At 44.9% G+C, this 19,934-nt stretch overlaps 1 protein-coding gene across 1 annotated transcript in view; it reads right to left on the bottom strand.

Moving 5' to 3' along the window:
* Positions 1 to 19,934, bottom strand: part of LOC127024504 (S-adenosyl-L-methionine-dependent tRNA 4-demethylwyosine synthase TYW1-like) — a 107,140-nt gene that overhangs the window by 12,820 nt on the left and 74,386 nt on the right. The window contains exons 13-14 of the mRNA XM_050909094.1: positions 14,634 to 14,744; positions 1,867 to 2,034 (exon numbers count right to left, since the gene is read on the bottom strand). Coding sequence (XP_050765051.1) covers positions 1,867 to 2,034; positions 14,634 to 14,744 — 279 coding nt within the window. The remainder of the gene's footprint in view (positions 1 to 1,866; positions 2,035 to 14,633; positions 14,745 to 19,934) is intronic.

Below are 19,934 nucleotides of genomic sequence, written 5' to 3'. Positions count from 1 at the left end.
AGCAGGACACAGTGAAATAAGTCACATTTCCTAATGATTTTTATTACTGTCTTCCTGCAACTCCTTAACTTTTTAAAGATACCTTTGATTTTGCAATTACTCACTACAGTTTGATTGTTCCCAGAGTACAAGTTTTCTGCAAATAATATACGCTGATGAATTTTATTCTCCACTGGAGCCTGAAATTCAGAATTAAATGTAACAGAAATAAATTTATTTTTTATTAGTTATTTTAGTACCGAGTATAGATTGTTTCCAAAAGACGCCCTCTCCTAATGGCTTTGGAAAGCAAAGCAGCTGTTGAATTCCTCCTGGGCCAGTATCAATCTATTCTTGTTACTAATGGCGTTACTTAAATTATGCATCAATAAGTTAGGTGGCAATCTGTTCCCTTTCTTTCCCTGGGCCCTTCACCTTAGAACGGAAAAGAATATTTCACATTCAAGGATTTGCTCTGCACAGTTGCCAGTGGCAACGACCAAGACTGAGACTGTAAATAAAGCAACTTTAAGGTGAGTTAAAACAAAAATAATGCCAGGTATCCCGTTTTTCTCTGCTCCTTTACAGCTGTTCCCATAAAACAGCAAATGGCAAAAGCAAGCAACAGTTTTGTAACTGTGCAGAAGTTTTCAACAATGAGACTCTAATAATTTTCAAACACTGATTTAAATTCTGTGGATCTTTTGCAAGTGGTGATTTTAACCAGTTATTCCCTGTGCGTACTGTGAATCACCTCGCATGGAAAGCCCTACGCCACCACTCACTAAAAGCAGCTCCCATTTAAGCGAGGGAAGGGACGCGAGAGCGTTCGTGACTTCAGCAAACACAAGCGAAGAATATGCAAAGAGTAAAATCATGACAATTAGCATAATAAGTAGCTGCTCCATCAGTTGCCTAGCTAGCACATTATTATGCATTTTTATTATCTTTCTATTAAGCTTTTCTGGAGCTCAGAAAGTCAAACTGTACTTGATATTTTTCATATCCTGCATCCTTTAAAATTTGGGGGGGGGGGGTGGGGGGGGTAGTATTTCACTCGTATTTCAAATTGTGTTGATGGTATTTATGAAGGGACCCAAGTTTCAAACAAATCATTTTACACACACACACAGGCTGCTGAGCCATGCTTGGCCTGCGAAGCACTCCAGGAGCATAAGGGATGCTGGACTGGTGTCAGAAGGCAGCACCACTACCTCTTCTCCATCGTTAGGACGGAGAATGCCTATAATTGTTCTAGCTGCTTCATTTGTCCTGCAAAACAGTTTTGCAGAAAGGCAGCTCCAGTTTCAAAATGAAAGCATCCTCTGTTAACATTCACATAATGTCTTTTGCCAAAATTATTTCTCCAAAGGAAGAAAAATGCATTATTTCAACTCTGGTTGAAGGGAAGAAGGGCTGCAGTTCTGGTAGGTATTACAAAGATCCAGAAGAGGAAAAACAGAGGCCTAACCTATTCTGGTGTAGCTTCCTTACAAAGCTGTATATACCACTGAAAACCATCATGAAAAAACAGAAACAAGACAAACCAGCTGACCCACATCAACAAGATTTGCTCTTGCCTTTCTCAAAAGGCAAAGCGAGTGTGACAAAGCACACAACATATTGCACTGAGCTCCTCCTGCAGCCATTAAATGCTTCTTGCCTGGATTGCTGCAGTAGTGCTGTGAGTTATCGCGACTGGCTGCAACCTGCAGCGGCTTCAGTAACTATTCCACAGCACTCTCTGCAATATATGCTATGCATTTTTTTTCCCTCCAAAAAGTATCCAGCTAACTCTAGAGAGAAAATGTGTTGGAATAAGGCAATTGTGCAACACTTCCAAGGAGAAGATACGGTGCCTGGTATCACACCCTGGCACAGTCTCACCTTTTTGTGAGCTATCAGGAGACAGTTCGAGTGTTCGTGCTCGCACGCGATTTCATAGTCGGGGATGAGGTCAGCCAGCTCCTGGACGAAGCGCACCACCTCCTCGTGCCAGGGAACGTTGGCCATGGTGAGGTTGCTGGCCGAGCTTTCACCGCAGTACGTCACACCCTGAGAAGAAACATGGAAACCGTCACTGTCAGCTTAACCCTTCACAAGCTCAGGGCAGTGCCAGCATATCAGCCACAGCAAACCCTGAAAACAGTCGGTTTTGTCCCCCCTCCACACTGTATGTTAGGGAAAGGCAACAAATTTGGAGATGGCATCAAAAATCAGTCTCTCCCTCAGTGACACATCACAAAACCACTGTGTGCCCAGGCTTCCCCAGCAGTAAAACACAGGTTAGTCTTTACCCTGGAAAGTAGCTTTAAAAGCATTCAAATGGAGGATGCTCGTGCTCCTGAGCTACCAAGGGACCTCTGAGAAGGTCACCTGGTTTTGAAACATGAGGTGCCCAGAAGAAAGTCTCGCGAACAACCAATGCAACAAGTCAGTGTGACACTTCTAGAGATAACTGTCCTATGTGCCACAGAGGTAAGGACCTCTCCCCTTCCAAGCCAAGGCTGTGATTTCTGCCACTGTCCTCTAGTACCCATCCAAATCTTGTTCCAGCCCCTTGTAAAGCCATCCTATGTGGCCTCCTCCCTAACTGTGCCCAGGGAAGCTCCCCCAGCTGTACAGTGCTGGCTCTCCTTGCTTCCAGTTGTTCAATTTAATTACGAGAGAATCAAAACCCGCCTATTTTAGCTGTAGACGATTGCTGTAGCTGCCCCAGATCAAGACCATTTTGGCAATCAAGATGAAAAGACAGTCCCTGCAGTCAGAAACCCATTTTCTGTCTTCCCCGCGGTGCCCATGCAACGAGACCCAGGTAACCATAACCTGGGGCTCTATGAATACATATATTGGAGATTTTGAGTAAAATGCTCAGTTTTATTCACATGATTGTTTGGATCTTGAGATCTCAATGTTCTTCCCAATACTGGTCATTTTATAGAACAATTAAGATACTCCCAGTTTTGATGTAAGAAACAGGCATTTGTAAAGCATTACGCATCCATGTGCAGAGGGGCTGGGGAGAGTCCCACCAGGCAGCGGTGCCCAGACCGAGCACTGGCAGAGATCCAGCTCATCAGGAGAAAGGTGTAGATGCAGATGCTGGCAGGGTAGCAGCAGCTTGAGCCCAGAGAAACAGCAGATTTTTTAAACACCTTTCCTTCCAAAGAAAAGAGGGGGGGGAAATATCTGCAAGTGTGCAAATCATCCTTCTCTTCTGTGCATGCACAAAGTGTGTGATTGAGAGTACAAAGAGCAAAATCACAAAAAAAATTAAACAGTGCAAAAGTGGAACAAAACAGAGGATGTCTGTGAACCTTGAGGTCTTCTGAAGACAAGTGCTAGTTTTAGGTTCAAACCAGACGGATGGAATTGGGCTTTAAAGGTGGAGAAATGGTGAATTTGCATGGTCCAGTGCCACATCACCCATTCCCTTCTCTAAGACCTTTGCTAAGCCAGAAGCAACTCCATGGGGATGAAAGCATCTTCACTGGGGGCAAAAACAGAGTTCCCCCAGAAAAAACAGGGCTTTGCTTCTGCCCCTGTGCTCGTCTAAGCTGTTTTTCTGCAGTGGGCAAGCACCTAACAATCCTTAATGAAGCCAGCAAGTCAACACCTCTGGGAGGGATGTGCTCTTACCCTCCCTTTTACAGCCTGGAAAAAAGGGAGACAAAGATTTGCACGGGACAATGGGGGAAGCCATGGGGGAGGAAGGACGGCCGCCCTGGACAGCATCGCAGCACTGCTGAAACCTCATCTTCTTAATCCTGCCTGCTTCGCCTCTGGTCTGCTCCTCTCCACAGCAGCACTGCTCCTCCGACTTCCAGTTAGGACAAGACTTACAAAACTGTAAGAAAATTTCAAGGCTAGAGGAAGGTGCTGCTCTGTTGTTCATCCTCTCCTTGGGAGGCAGAAGTACCCCAGCTGCTCAGCGATGAGCTTGCTGTTTCGCGGTGACCACGGCGCAGACCACAAGAGCTGGTCGGCTGCTGGCTGTGCTGCTACCTCCAGTGATCCAAGGTTCCACCAAGAGCCTCGACACCGGTGTGAAAGGATGAACACGAAGCCTGACATGGCCAAGTGCTTCTAGAAACCAGGTGGAAAACTCTGCTCAACCTCCTCCATCTAGCTAAAGAAACACAAGTCACCAGTTTCCAAGATTATCCTTTAATTCTCTGGCTTGGTATCGGCAGCTCTGTTCGCATGGAGGTCTGCAGGCTGCTCACCGAGTGCCTGCCGGGGGGATGGCAGCATTTTAAGGAAGATATTGAACGTGCTCCTCCCTGCTTTTCCCCTCAGACCTCACGTACAGGAGGAGACAGCTACAGCGACTGCCAGGCACTCAGCACTCCAGACCCTTCTTAAAAAAAAAAAAAAAAAAATAGAGATTGGGAGCACTTGTCCAAACTGCTCAATATCCCCCCTGGATATCAAGGGCCATGAGCCACACACAAAAATAACATTGGCACAGTAAAGCCAGTGCAAACACAGTCAGTGAACACACAGATTATTTTTCAGGGCTGAGTACACGAGCAAACACCCAAAAATATAACAGCATTTGTAAAAACTCCCTCCAGCTCATCTCACTCTTACTATCTTTTGCTTGAATTAATTCAGTAAATACTGAGAACTGTTTGGAAAAAAAGTCCATCTCTGCCTGCGCCTCCCGCACACGCAGAGAGGGGGTGAAAATCCAGGCTTAAGTTGGTGCTGCAGAGAGGCTTATTGTTTACTGATGAGTAGAATTGACTTGATGACATTAAAAAGCAGCTTGTGTTGTTTTGGTCAAAGGCCACCAGAACAATTGAGGAATTTCTATAATCCTACCTCTCCACAAAGAGTCCATGCTACTTTGTGAAACGCTGAGAGCTGAAGTAATCGCCCCAGAGCGAACGTCCCCAGGAAACATCGAGGGATTTTTTATAAGATTCATTTGCTCTGATTGCAGATCTCCCACCCAACGGCGTCTGCCAGCCGAAAGGCCAGCACCATCGCTCACGCGCCCCCAAAGCCCCCATCGCTCCCGATCTCCCCTCACTTGGCAGAAGTAAAGGTCACGCAGTGCTGGCACGTTCTATCTGCACCCAAAAAAAAAAGCTAGTCCATGGGGTGGAAAGTACCCAGCACGTGCAGGCTGATGTGACGAGCACTACGAGCATCCCTTGGGCAGAGCACGGAGAGAAGCTTCACACCGCACATCGGTCTGCAAAGCTCTGTAGCTCACTAGTGTGATCAGGCAGGAGCACGAGTCTTTGGGGAAACAGCTTTTCTGATCGTTTTCTGGAAGCACACTCAAAACTAGTCGCTAATTTAGAAGTGGCATTGTTCAAAGGACACCTTCATCTCAGATCTAATCCAGCTCCCTTCCCAACCACCTGATACAGCAAACAGACCGAAGGAGAGCGTGTTGGAGCGGGACACGTGTTCCTGCTGTGCCCTACATAAAGCCAAGACACAAGCACTGCTGGTTTGGGTGATTTACTTGCAACAGAAGCTGAGGTCCTCCGGGTCACTGCAATACCCACCCCCTGCAGCAGCCAGCTCCCTGCCCTGCAGCCATCACTGGTCAGTGAATGCAACCCCTCAAGTTCTCCTACACCCCACTCCACCCAACTTGAGCCTCATCATTTTGAGATCAGCTGCTCTTCATTTGGAGATGTGATCACTTGAACCTCCTGAATTACTGATTTAGTCTTAGCCATAACCTCAAATTCACTACTGCCTTGCCACCTCTAATTAAGTTCGTAAAATTCTCATAAATTATCTCAGCAGTATGTGGCTTGCTGAGATGTATTTTTGCTTATTTCTTTCTTTCCAGATAAAATTCATTAAAGGCTCATCCAACTGGTTTAACCTGTGGTATCACACCACAGGTCACAAACCCACCGGCACCCAAAAGGGCAAACTCACACAAGAAACGGCTTTTCTTCTAGACAAAAGCCCAACTCCTCTGTACCTCCCTAGATGGTTTCATCACCTTTGCTCTTTGGCTGAGCTATTTTATTCCAGTCACAAAATCCCATCAAGCACCGGTCTTTAAAACAGAGCGCACACAATTTTATGGATGATTATGTTTTGCATTCTCATGTTTTTCCTCTGTGAAGAACACTTCTACTTGTTTTAAGTGGCATTTGCATCCACGCTATGTTTATGGCACCTGGTCCCAGCTGACACTGCACTCCCAAGACCTCATTCACCTACATTAAAGCTGAACATGTCACGTCCAGCGATAAACAGAGACAGATCCTTTGCAAACACTTAAAATTAGAGCAAGGTGAACCACGCAGTGCTTAAGTAGGGCCAGAAAAGAAACAGACTCATGCTAATTAGAAACTGTGCAAGTTTTGGAAGCAATTACTTTCTCACCGGTAGATTTATGAGGGACCTCCTCTATTAATCTGCCCAAGCAAAGGATATTAGAGCCGCGCACCATAACTCAGAGCCAGCGTGGAAACAGGCTGACTGTGCACAACCGCAGACAAGTCGGGGGAGTGCTAAACAGGGAAGTACATTAATTTTTTAGCCCGGCTCTGAAAGTCTGAAAAAGATTTTAAACGTTCTTATATTAGAGCAGCCAGCCACGCAAATAATAGGATATGTATCTCCAAAGCTCAGCCGTATAGACGCAGCTCCATACAGCAATATTTTCCCCACGTTCATTATACAGATTATGATTTGAGCAGCATGAAAAATGTATGACTACAGAGGGGGAAAATTCTTAGGAAGCTACAACATGACTCATTCTTTTAATAAACTTCAAAGATATCATTTACAAGCAAAGAAAGCACAGAGGCAAATGGAATAACCAAGTGCTCGGATGACTGATTAATTCACAAGCACAAATCAATGAAAATCAGCTTAGCAGCACACCGAATGAAAGCACATCAGCTTTCAGCTTCCCCAACTTCTTAAAACCTGAGTTAATTAACAGTGCTGATACCACTTAAAAAATGTGAACAGTTGATTAGGGCGGTCATGTTATATTTTTCAGTAATACACGAAGACAGTTATTAAAACATCAAGTATTAAAAAAGGAAACCACTCTATTGTACACCCTAAGCTCTTACATCAACTTCCCTGCAGTAGCAACATCAACGATGCTGCCTCTTAATTAGTCTTTAATAAGGGTGCTTTTAGCATCCTGATCATGCCACATAGCTTTGACCAAATACCTTGAAACGCAGAAGCCTTTTGAAAAGCATCTCAGCTATTCTTGGTTATGCCGGTACGAATCCAGAGCAACCATGCTGGGCGTGCTCTGGATTTCCATGCTGCTGTAACGGAGCTGAGCGTGCACAACTGTATTTAAGCAACGCCTTGTGCCAAGATGATTATCGCTGCAGCAGGAAGCACGAGAAGCACATTTCTTCCACTGCGATCTGGCTCCTTGCCGGAGATCTCGACAGCCAGCAATCATTTTAATCTACGGGGCTATGAAGGAAAGATTACTAGGGAACTAAATATGACAGCGCTTTGTTTCTCAACTCTGAAACTCCAGGCTTCCCAACTTAATTACCAAACAAGCAAATTTTCTTAACTCCTAGCCCACAAATTATAAATTTGTTTAATTGAGGCTCGTGTGAATTAACAGAAGTACAAATTGTCAGCCAAGCTGCTGAGTGACAGAGCCACTGTTTAAAAACTGGGGCAGCCCTGACCCAAGATAAATATAAAAAGCCTCAAATGACATATTGATAGATTGCTGATGCTTGGATCATAAGCATTTTTATTGCAGAGTGTGCATTGTCCAAATTATATACACAAGCTCTCATGCACGTCTGTTCCTCGCTGGAGTGGATTCAGGCTCATTGGTTGTTTTTAATAATCGCTTTCAAGTTGATTTAATGAAGGACATTGGTTTGTGTCACTTAAATCTGAAAAGCAGGAATGGAAAGGGTTAGTTACGCAGCATAACCCCAATATTTAACATCAGCTCTCCAGATGCACCACACGTATGGCTAGATGCAGATCGGTGCTACAGCGGCCCATAAATCTTCAGCGTCTCCCTTAAAGTCAAAGGGACTCCTCCTGTAAAAGCTGAACTCTGAAATGCTGGACGTAGCCTTTCATTCCAGCTCTTCAAAATGAGCCATATAGATATTGAGAGAGAAACAGCCACTGTTAAATCACTCACCCCCCTGCTCCTTATGCCCTGTTAAAGAGTGATTGCACAGAGGGAGGTGGGAGGAGTAGAAAGACTTAGACTAGAAGGCAGGAGGTGAATTTTCAGCCAGTGACCTGCTTTGCTACGACCCACTCCTACCCTGCCTCAGTTTCCCCAGCCACAAAACACAGTACATAGTGCTAGTCCTTCTTTTCCTGCAAGCAAGCACTCAGATATGGACAGAAATTTATTATTACAGACTGTTAGCTGAGCACAGCAACACTGGGCCACACACAGCCAGTCTCCGCACTCTATTTTCTATAGCTTCCCTTGGTCATATCTAAAAGCCTCACAAGCCTAATGCAATTTCCATGCCCCATGCTTTCCACTTATTTTGGCTGCTAACCTTTATTGAGACACAAAAAATAGATGAGAACAATCCATTTTAGCTTGGATTTTCATCAGGCGTACATTTGCACCCACGCCCAGTGCCGGACTGCAAAAACTCCTCCTCAATTTCAGAAATGTATTTGTATTAAATCACAGGCTTGGACTAAAGACTGACTTTTTGATAGAACTGTGTGGCAGGGTCACTTGAAAATTCAAAGTTTAATCATACACCTATGTTTGCAATGAAACTTGTTATCAAGCCTTACTATGTACTCACAGCATGAAAAAACCCACTGCTGTCAAGCGGAACTCCTCAGACACATCTATTAGTAACTTGTAACCTTTAGCTGGATCAACAGAAATAGCAAGCTAGGTCCCTGCCTCTGTCACCCACGGATGCTAATAATGAAAGGAACAGCTTGCAGCAGAGGCTGCTCGGGACCCACCTGGAGGCAGCTTTCCACAGCAGGCCAGGGCAACTGGGATTTATCCAGCAGAGCCAGACCCCTCGGGCGCCCAGCTGCCCTGCAGCTCTCCAGCACGATGGGGAGGTGGTGCAGCCCCGGGCACAGCCCCAGGCAGCCCTGCCGCTGCCTACCCTGCCACCTTGGACCATCCACGCCTCGTGTCTTGTCCTTGGACCCATGGCTTGAGGTTGAGAGGACATTAAGTGCTCGATTTTTTTTTTTAGGTGTGGAAATTATACATTGTTTGGGTTTATTTTACAGCAGGCACTAGGATAGGAGATTTTTTAACTTCACCTTCTCTTCATCTAAACGCACACTAGAATGGCAGCAAGACTCTGAATAGCTTTTTGACAGGTGGGGGCAATCGCCTCTTGCTGCATGCAATTAAAAACTCATTAAAGCAGAGCTCATTTTCCTCATTATTTTAAGCACTTAAATAATCTTTACTGTTTAATATGACAAGACTGAGCAGACTGGGACAGATACTTCCCTCTGGTCCTTCCTTCCAGACATTTACTTGGTCATTTTAATTCTGCAGCAAAGCCTCAGACACCAAGAGCAGGAGGTGCAGTCCCAGAACATCGTCCTTAGCTCCGCCGGACACCGAGCCCATCCACCAGCATGAGCTCGGCACGAGGGTGCTGCACTGGAGCTGCACAAAAATCATCAGGGACAAGTGCTTTCAAGTGGCTGAAAATTGATTTCATGAAGGCTTGAGGAAATTCTGTGCAGTGCCACGACTCATCTCCTTAGGACCCATTTACATTTCATATGAAAATCCTTCTGCCCCTTTGGTTCAAGAAGGAATATAAACGGCAAAATACTGCATGTCAACACAAGCCTCTGGCTTTTAAAACAAAAAGAGGGTAACATTGCAAAAAGAGGAGTGGCACATTCTAGATCTTAAATATAACAATCAACTTTGTACAACTATGACAGTGACATTATGGCATTAAAACACACTAAGGCAATAAATAAAATTGATGCGTATTTAATAACCACATGACTGATACTTCCTTTACTTGGGTTTTACACAAGGGTAATCAAGGCTAATTTCTATTGGCTTAAATAAGAGAATAGGGTCCCACAGAGTTACACTGCTGTAAGATACTCATGTAAATGAGAACAAGTATTAAGCCCTGCAAGAATCTAAATCTCTATCCACTCCACTCTGTGAGCCTCTCCGGAGCAACAGTGGATTAGCTACGTTCGTTTTAAACGAACGTCATTTATCTCAAGTATTTAACCAGGAAATCCCGCTGAGATGAGCCTCATTTTCTGGCAGAGGCTTTGCAGTATCTTGTAATATTTTTTTGTTTATTTGCTTTGAGCAGGACCTGGTCTTTGCCTTTTTGACCTATCACACTGGGGTTCTGAAAAAAAAAAAAAAATGCTAAGCCCTATCCACGTGCCAAACAGATTCTTCAATATGCTTCATTCTCAAAGGAACACAAGAAATTACTTTGAATCAAAAATATCAAGTCTTTTGGGGAAAATTCCCAGGTCACAAATGCTGCGTGAACACCACAACTGCTGGGGCCGGTTAACACTGGCAGGAGTTTTTGTCCAAGTGCAGATCAATACATAGAGCGCATGAAAGGGAATACCGACAGCAATAACGAGTGCTAGATTCGAACACACCTCAACCCTATCTGTCTTCCTTTGGGTCAGAATTTAACTCCTGACTTTATGTACTATTGTATCAAGCATCACTTTGAATGCTGTGGGATTATATCTATGTGATCACTCTGCTTACGTACACTTTGCCTGCACAATCACAAACTCCCAGGCTTTGGCGGGGGGGGGGTATGAACTGCAGCCCCTCTTCTGCTGAGAAGGAGATCTGCTCACCTTTTATTCCAGAGCAGTCAAACATCGCAGGGACAGAGACCTCGGCTCTTTGCTTCACCCCGCAGGTGCACAGGCAGAAGTAACAAAGCACCTTGAAGCATTCTCAACCCCAGTTTGCTCAACAGCGCAGCTCAGATGCCTCTGAAACCACTGCAGCGGCCATCTGCACCACTGATCCTGCCGTAAGAGAAGGCTGATCTCATAGGTAGGGCGTTGGACAAGAGCTTTGCAAGCCAGGAGTAAAGATGATCAGATGAAAACAAGCTGCCTGCAGAGCGCACAGCTGAATGCAGAGGAGGATAACCCACTCAGTTAGGTCAGACCATGGGGTAAGGGTCTAAGCGCAGGCACAGCAGCAACACGACCGTCTCCAGCAGCGCGGGGGGCACCCCACCGCACCAGCAATCAATTGATGCTTCAGAGAAGGACAGCCAAACAAGGCAGCTGTCCTTAAGATGACATCCCCTCTTGTCAGCCTCTCCTGTTGGTACTCGGCTGGACTCTCTCACTACCCCGCAGCAACACAACTCATTGTTCATCAGCCACTCCAGAACATGTCACTTACTCCTTCTGGCCAAGAAAAGGGAAGAATTGCTTCCACGCATGAGGTGAGAAACCATGTAAACCCCTCGCATTTCAGAGTCACAGACAGTGCAGCAAGAGGAGAAAGCCATCGTGCCTCCCCACCGAGCCAAATCTTCCGCACTGTAGAAACACTGCTGTTTAGCGGGAACTTGCAGATGAAACTACGCGAAACAAATAAGACCACTGACTGGGCTAATACTATATTTAGTGTGAGCTGCTTCCCCTCTGCAGAGCACCGAGTGCCCCCCTTTTGGAACATCACACTTGCTCCAAAGAGGCAAGGAAGAAAGGCAACTTTGTTAAAAAACCCTTGCTCTCACATAAAAACATCTCAAAAATCTGTGAGCGAGACCTTTCATTCAACTTCGGGTCTATTTAAACACAATTTAGTGTCAAGAAAATCCACTGCTCCAGGGAAGCCATCACAAAATTTCCTGGCTTTTTAGAAGGATGGAAATGCCATTTAGACCCCAAATGTTGCGCCAGCACAGAGTTGCACCATTTGGTTCAGACAGCGATGAGACCAGCTCAGCTCCCGCTGCGAATGGGTGCTCCAGCAATGCTGCTCGCAACGGCGTGCTTCGTACTTCAAGTTACGAACCCCACTTTCCTGTCTTCAAAATTAAGATAATGGGACAGCACAGCTCTATTTAAAAGCTGAATTAAATGGAAAAAAATGGAGACTATTTCAGAGCCTGCTGGTGAACGAGGTGGAGCAGCGCCCTGACAATTCATTTCTGTTGCTGAAGCTAAAAAGGAACGAGTGTGTTTTCTTGTACTCAGCTGCTTGCTTCTGTCTTGCGGGGCTTAGCTGCTGTCAGACTTGCTATATGGGTTTGAGAGCTTTGGGAAATCATCCTCTCTCCACTAGACTGGAAACAAAGAGCAAACTGTAGAAGACGTTTTCTGGACTTTGAGTATACAGATCGTGATGAAGCTGTGAAAGGCTGTACTGTGGTTTTTAATGAGAGCTGTAACCAGGGAAGGGAAGACTCTCCTCATCACTCCCTGCCTAAGTACAGCAACTAGCAGAGACAAGGCAGAGAGATGTTGCATCCTTTGAAAAGGCTTAAACCTGAGTTTCCCTGCATCCCTGAGTACTGCTCTTGGGATTGGAAAGACAAGAGACTTTCCATATGCCAACTACAGGCTGCTTTTGGGGCCACAGTATAGGCACAACACTAAATCATACACAGAGGAAGAAACTGAGGCATAAGATGTTCTGTCCCTTAGCTTGACGACACCACACTCTGGCCAGGATCAGCCCCCTGCCTGAAGGGCACTTCTGTCCTCCAGCACTTGCAGAAACTAGTTTACCTGCTGGAAATTCAGAAATATGTCATATTTCTGAAAATATGACATTTAGAGCAAGGTATCCTGCTTGCAAGTTTAACTAAGTAACATTAAACAGCATACACTTTAAAAAACAACAAAAAAGCAGCAAACTCACACTTGTATCAGTCCACGAGAAGACCCAAACCCACCCGACAGCATGTGGCCAGACAGTGCGTGCTTTCCCTCTGCACCTTTCTGCCTTCTGTGTCCTGCAACCCCTTTGAACCCCCTTTGCAGCTGGTGTTGGCAGGTACACGAGCGAGGCTGAACCCCCAGCTACGCCCCCATGCCACGTGGTTTTTGGCAGTGTCACACAGCCCCTCTCTGCCTCAGTTCATGCTTTCGGAAACAGGGCAAAGTGTTCAATATATAACCCCTCCTCGGAGAAAAGTCCTCGCTGGTTGAGATCCGACAAGCACTTTGAAGCACTTGAAGTGCAAAGACGACATTTTTTATTGAGGCAGTGTGGGCAGGAGCCTGTTCCAGCTGCAAGAGTGCCAGGAGTATATCTACGACCACCTCTGTTCTCACCTATTTCCCTGGCAGTCCGAGGCATGATTTTGCCAGGGAAGAGCCGCCGAGAGAGCTGAGCTCCACGCTGCTGGGAAACCACGACTATGAGGCTGAATCCTTCCCCAGGCAAAGGGAACAGCAGCCCTCTGCCTTGGAGGAGACAGATGTTTGCCCTGGAGAGCGCTCAGGGGAATCTGCGCATTGATTATCTTACACCCGATTCATTTTACTAATTAAAGTCGCTACACACGACAGAGCAGTTTAAGTAGCACGTACACTGACAGCCTCATACTCCATGCTGGCGTGCACACTCATCTCTGCCCTCCTCGCACGCTGGAAGGATCTTGTACAACCAGGCTGCAGTAAGAGAGTCAGGAGATGCAAGGTGGGAAGGGCCCCATAGGAGCACTCCTCCTGCTAGGCTTTACCTGAGGAATATAAAGCAGTCTGATACACATTGTAAAAGTGAGGCTTTTTCCCCGAACCACACTCAAAATCTTATTTTGTATTAAGCTATCAACTCCAGCAGCACATTCAGAGAGAAAGAGACCTCTCAATACTGATAATATCAAAACCTTTGGGTTTTGTTTCATAAGGAAATTGCAGCAAACTCCAGGCTTTTTCTTCAAAGCCACAGTAAATAAAGGTTTTAAAAAAAAAAAAAAGGGAAAGAGAGAAAGAAAAGAGAAAAGAGAAAGGAAAGAGAAAGTCCAGGAGTAATAGAGTTGCAAAAATACAGACCTGAGGTAAATGTGCTGGTCTGCAGGGGATTTGCTGGATGAAAATGCTGATAGTGATTCTTTACAGAACACTTTGTAATGTGCCTTTTTTACATTCTCTATATACTAAACTGATTAACCTCAAGAGAAAGCACCTCCTGCCCTGCTGTATCTCACATGCTCCTGTTAGTAGCTCTTCCAGTCCCAGAGGGTAATATTTCCCCATTTTGCACAGCCAGACAAATACCACATCAGTAAACCAGACATTATCACCTTTTCCCCCGCCAGAATTTGAGACCAGGATGGGAAGAATAATACCACAAACTACCAGCTTGTCCCAGAATATTTTGTTTAAAATGTTGGTTGACATAAAGAAGGAATATTTATCAGTCTCTGCTTTCTTGAGAAATATAAAAAAGACCAGAGGGTTATGATTCTGTCGGGCAGAAATTGATGCTGGCTGGTACAAAGCTTGTCTTGCATAACACTGAAGACTACTCCAAATGCACACATAAGATATTAGAAACCTGGCTGCCTCACATTAAAAGCAAGAGCTAAGTTCCTTATGCATCACTGAAATCTTTGGAAGAATTGCATTTACTTGTGTAAGTTTAAGACTGAGGGGGCAATGGGGAGAGGAAAAAAGTAAAATACTGATAGAAAAAAATAAAATAGCTTCGTGCAGCTCACCTTGACCTCAATGAAGTCCGGTTTACCGAGGGATACCAGGTCAGCATAGGCTTTGAGTTCATCCACATTCCAAGCTTTCACCAGTGTCAGCCTATAAACAGTGCGCTGTTGCTGAAATAAAGGAAAAATTACATTAGCAACACATTTTGACACAGGGAGGATGTTCCAGCCTTGCACACAGCTTCAAACAGAAAAAAAAAAAATCATTACTTTATTCCAAGAACCCAAGGGCTAAAACAAACCAGACCCAAACCGAGAGCCACCTTCACTTGTTCTTTCAAGAAAGGTACTCCACAGCATCTGTGAGCTGAGCCATCTTTTGCTGTACAAAGACTTATCTTCCCTCTATATATCCCAGGCACTTTGTTTTCACAGGAGCTTTAACTTAATGGGAAAATAACCAGGAAGTTTATCTCTCTTTGATTTGCTTCCCCAGGCATAAAATCTCACCGTTAGTTGCTACACAGATATTTTATTTCCTCCAGCTGGATCATCTGGCATCGGTGACTTTTGGACAGGACGAACAAGAATAGACAGACCATTGTCTGCCCCTGTCCGCGAACTCTTCCAGCACATCAGGTACGATATCGCAGAGAAAAGGCTCTCCCGTGATCAGTTACGCAGAACATTTTATTGGAAGCACAAAGTGACAATTAAAATCACAACCAGGAAACGCTGAAAATACCCTGCTTATGACCTAGCCTTATAAGAAGTGTGGTGCAAACCATTAGGAACAAACACAGTAGCTGCAGCGCTAGCGACTACAAGAGCAGCATCCGCCCCTCATTACCCTCTGCAGCAGGGCAGCTGGATTTCTGCCTGGCAGGATCCCTGCGTGGACCTGTCCTCTCCATCCCACTGCTGAGCGCCACAGCTCATCACCACACCAGTGCTTCTCCAAGATGCCCAGACGTGACTTATTTCTGCGCACAGTGGCAGACAGCACTCTGAGAACTTCTTTCCGTGGAGTTATTCTGATTTTCCCCTCTAAGGGCTGCTCACCAAAGAAGTTACTGGTGACAGAAGGACTTCTACTATCAATATAAGCACTTGGCCACGGAACAAATCCAGTCTCACTGCTTACATCTGCTTGTTTCCATCTTTCCCCCCTCCTTCCCTTCATCTTCCACTAATGTTTTATTTCACTTATCTCTGGAATTTATTTCTAGAGCAATCTTCCAGCAAAATTGTTTTTTGAATTAACTCATTTTCCTTCCTTGGCACACTGTAGACTGTAAAACGTGACAAAAGCACCAGTTTAGCCAGAGCAAAAGAGCACCGTAACAAATCCACAGCAACCCAAGACTCCACGGCTAGGGCCAGGCTGTATCCCAGGGCTGGGACTTCACAGTGCAGCAAAGGCTGGAATCAAATTCTCCTGCTCCATGAAGTCCAGGCTTAGACTCAGGTTGAGTTAAGAGATTCTCCCTTACCTATTACCCATGACGTGCCCATGGCACAAGGTTACCTGAACGTCAGTGCCATGTGTGGGAAGCATGCACACTATTCAGTTTATTACATTTTTCAACCCAGAAGGATAAGCTAACAAGGAGGTCTGCTACTGAACAGAACTTTCCGTCGCTAAACCTCAGACCATTTCCCACTGCAATACCTGACAGCATCTACTGGCCAGGGGCAAAGCCGGGACGGATCCCGGGACCCTGAGTCCCAGTCCAAGGCTATTAAAAAGTTCATGCTATTACCCCTCCCCAGATAAAACCGATACTTCCCAGTACCAATCCCCAATCTAGCCACGTTTTACTCCTTCAGAGCCTCTGACCTACATGCCACGTAAGTGAATTTTGCCCTCTGTATAAAAATCAAAACATCACTTACCTAAAACACATTTCTATGTTTTCCACAGGGGGAAAAAAAAAATTTCTACACCAGTTTGCTATGGAAACATTCCAGACTATTTACTAACAAATAACTAGAGGACAAACAAAAAACAGGAGCATCTTCTTCCTCCCGCTAACATCTGAACACAGCCAGGGGCAGGTCTTTAGGGTACATACATACAGAAACTAAACTAAACACAATGCAGGGAGAAGTGTCCCAACGCACTCCCTGCCTCTTGCCTGTCATCTTGGGAACCTAAGGTAAACCTGCAAAATTCTCTGGGGAATAAACACGAGAGAGGATTCGATACCTACAAGGAGTCAGTGTCTTGAGAAAATAATTAAAGGCAGAGCTTTTTTTTTTTTTTTAAAGAAAGTCTGTGGAGAGTAACTTCAAAGAATTATTGAAAGAATGATTATTACAAGAATTAAAATAGCTGGCCTCTACTTTACCCATAGCATATAAGCACGTGTTTAAGAACAAGAGACTCTTATGATTTGAATAGATTGGCAAAAGAAAGGTTCGGGCCAAAAAACAACAGGCAAGTATGAAATCAACAGTTAATTACTAAAGAGGAAAAACAATGAAGGAACTAATACAAAAAATAAACGCATCATTTGCCATATAACAGGGAAAGAAGAAACCAGAGCGAAAATATCTAACAAGAGGAAAAATTCCAATACACACACGTCTGTCAATCATCTGAAGTGATTAGATACCCAATTAATCAAGAAATGTCTCTCCAAAGGTCAGCTCACAGTGGTAAACAAATGCAGGCAGCTTCAAGGCAACAGTAAATAAAAATCGTATTATAATACTAGCCCCTACCAAAGGCTGCTGATCCAGACCCAGTCCTCAGACTGGGAGGTCAAGTCCCCAGTGCAATCACTGGAGTGGGGAGTCCACCATGAAGTGAAGCCTTTAGGGGCATTTCTTTTTTTTTGGCAGGATGGTTTTGTGCTGAAATTAAGAGCAAATTTCTGGACATCTCTGTCGTGCATAGAAAACACAGAAAACATAGCTTGGCAATGAGCACACAGCGAGTGGGACAGCGCATCCTGTTAAATCCAGCACAAGCAGCATCGCCGCTGCTGGCTGAAGAGTATGCAGCAGTGGAGGATATAAAAAAGGAAGAAACGAAAAGAAAATCTCAACCTTAACACAGAGAAATAAACTACAGGAAATCCATTTGTGGGATGAAAGTCTTAGAAAATCCACTTGATCTTCTGACAGCAGATACTTGCTATTTAGGAGATTTCAGCATGAAATACAGATAATGGGAGACTGGACCAGGCAGAAATTGGTCTCAAGTGCCGGAATTAAGGGTAATAAATAATATCAATAGATGTATGGAAAGCTCCTATAGACTAATGAAATATATTTATACCTAGCCCAAGTGCGAAGTGGATCGACTAGAGCTTTGCATGTCACCTCTGCTGAGCAGTGAGGGCAAGACCTTTAGGTCACCGAAGTGCTGGCAGTTCAGGAGAGCATTTGCTACCCTGAAGGACACATGAGTGACAAGTGTCATTTACAGTACTGCCGCATTGCTTGGAGCAAGCTTAGAAAATGCCACCGGGTGTTCTCCTAAGGTTCAATTCCTTTATGAGATCTCCAAAAGGACAGAAAACGTTTACTAGTGGCTAAAAGGAGCACTCACAGCAATTAAAAAAAAAAAATAAGTAACATCTTTGTTGGCAGCAAAAACTGATTGGAGGGAGATGACTCCGGGAGTGCCACGCTGTGGTTTCAGAGGACCACGCTGTGATTTTGGGGGGGCCACACTGGTTCACCCCTCCATCTCTGCTGGCAGATGAATGTGTCAAATGCACCCACACCCCACAGGAGACCATGCTGGAGGGGACTGCCCACAGCTCATGGTTCTTGCCAAAATATAGTGGAAGCAATACATTTAAAAAACCTCCAAGTCTAGTCTATTAAAAATGGATGAAATCAGATTGCAAAATCAACATAAACGGTTATTAAAGAGGAAACAAATACACACTCGGTTCTTATCTGCCAATCCCGAGCACTGCACTTACGGCCACCACTGGGACTTCTCTCCCTGGGACAGCTCTCCAGGAGGCAGCATGGAGGAAGGTTTCTTGCTTGCTCTTACACATGTGGCTCAATCCTCTGCCAACGCAGAAGACAGAGGTCCCCTGGGGTGCATAAACACAGGACTGACCCTACGGAGCCCTGCCTCCTCCTGGGATCACAGGCACGGCCTCCAGCACTTGTCAACTTTTTATACATGCCTGGTTGTTTCCCAAATGGTCCCTGCAACTGCCAGGGCAGATGGGGCAGGTTCAGGGAAGGCCACAAAATACTGACAGCAACTGGAAGAGCTGCCCTGCTTCCCAGTGGCTGCCACCAATACAAAGGGAGGGTGTGACATGAAAGCCGGTGTGCAGGCACATAGCCACCAACAGCCGCTTCTGCCTTGGAGCAGGGGGACGTGCGCTCAGGCAGACACGACCAAAAGCCAACTGGACCAGCAAAAGTTTTGCAAAAATACAAACATTTGCAAAAAAATCTTATGTTGGCAGAGGACATCCATGTACAATGATGACCATCAAGCAGCCTGCCAGCCTTCCCTCCCCTCCCCTCCGGCGTCTGAAGTCCAGTCACTTATCTTGCAAGCCAGGGTGAGCAGGGACACCCTCTGCCCAGCATCTTGGTGCCTGCAACTGCTGGGACCATCTCACTTCTTCTCTCTATAATCTAAAAAATGTTTTTTTGGGGCTAATCCCTAATCACTCTCTGTGCTTTGTTCTTATAACTCTAAGAGTTTGTTCTCTCTCCTACTTTGGAACTAGGCTGAGGCACGCAAACGCTTTTTCTGAAAAAAAAAAAAAAATTCATTTTAAACTCATTCTGCAGAGGGACTAAACATAAATGCCACCAAAAAAATGGTTCGAAGGTCAGACCGACAGGCTGAACACAGGAGGAATGCTGCCAGAGCCAAGTATATGTGATATTGCAAGAACAGTTTTGTGGAAAGGATGAAACATTATCAGTTTACTTTTATCACAACATTTTCTAATATACATTAAGTACAATGCTTCAGCAAGTGTTTCTTCTTACAGCAATGAAGGCTTGCATGAAGGGAGGTGGTTTTTTCTCCCATTTAAATCTCATTTTTAATACTCTCCAATATACATCCTAGATAATTTCAGAAGTCTAACTTTGAAGTTCAAGTACTTCATAAAACTAAAACTGCTACAAGCGCATTAAAAGGGCTTTTCCCCCCATAGGGCAGCACTAACTGACAAGTAATAACTGCAGTCTGTGTGTACTATCCGTCACTTCAATAACTGAACTATCACAAAAACTGTATTAACTAATCACGACCGGTGGTGAAAGAAGCAGGTAAACTAACTAAAACACTGCCAAAGGGATATAGAAAAAAGATAGAAAAATCAGAAATTAATATTGCAACTGAAGAAACCTCTTTCCGGA

The sequence above is a fragment of the Gymnogyps californianus genome, chromosome 20 (genome assembly GCF_018139145.2).
Source record: "Gymnogyps californianus isolate 813 chromosome 20, ASM1813914v2, whole genome shotgun sequence".
Classification (NCBI taxonomy): domain Eukaryota; kingdom Metazoa; phylum Chordata; class Aves; order Accipitriformes; family Cathartidae; genus Gymnogyps; species Gymnogyps californianus.
Note: the sequence above shows the minus strand (reverse complement) of the source record. Positions and strands in the feature narration are given on the sequence as shown.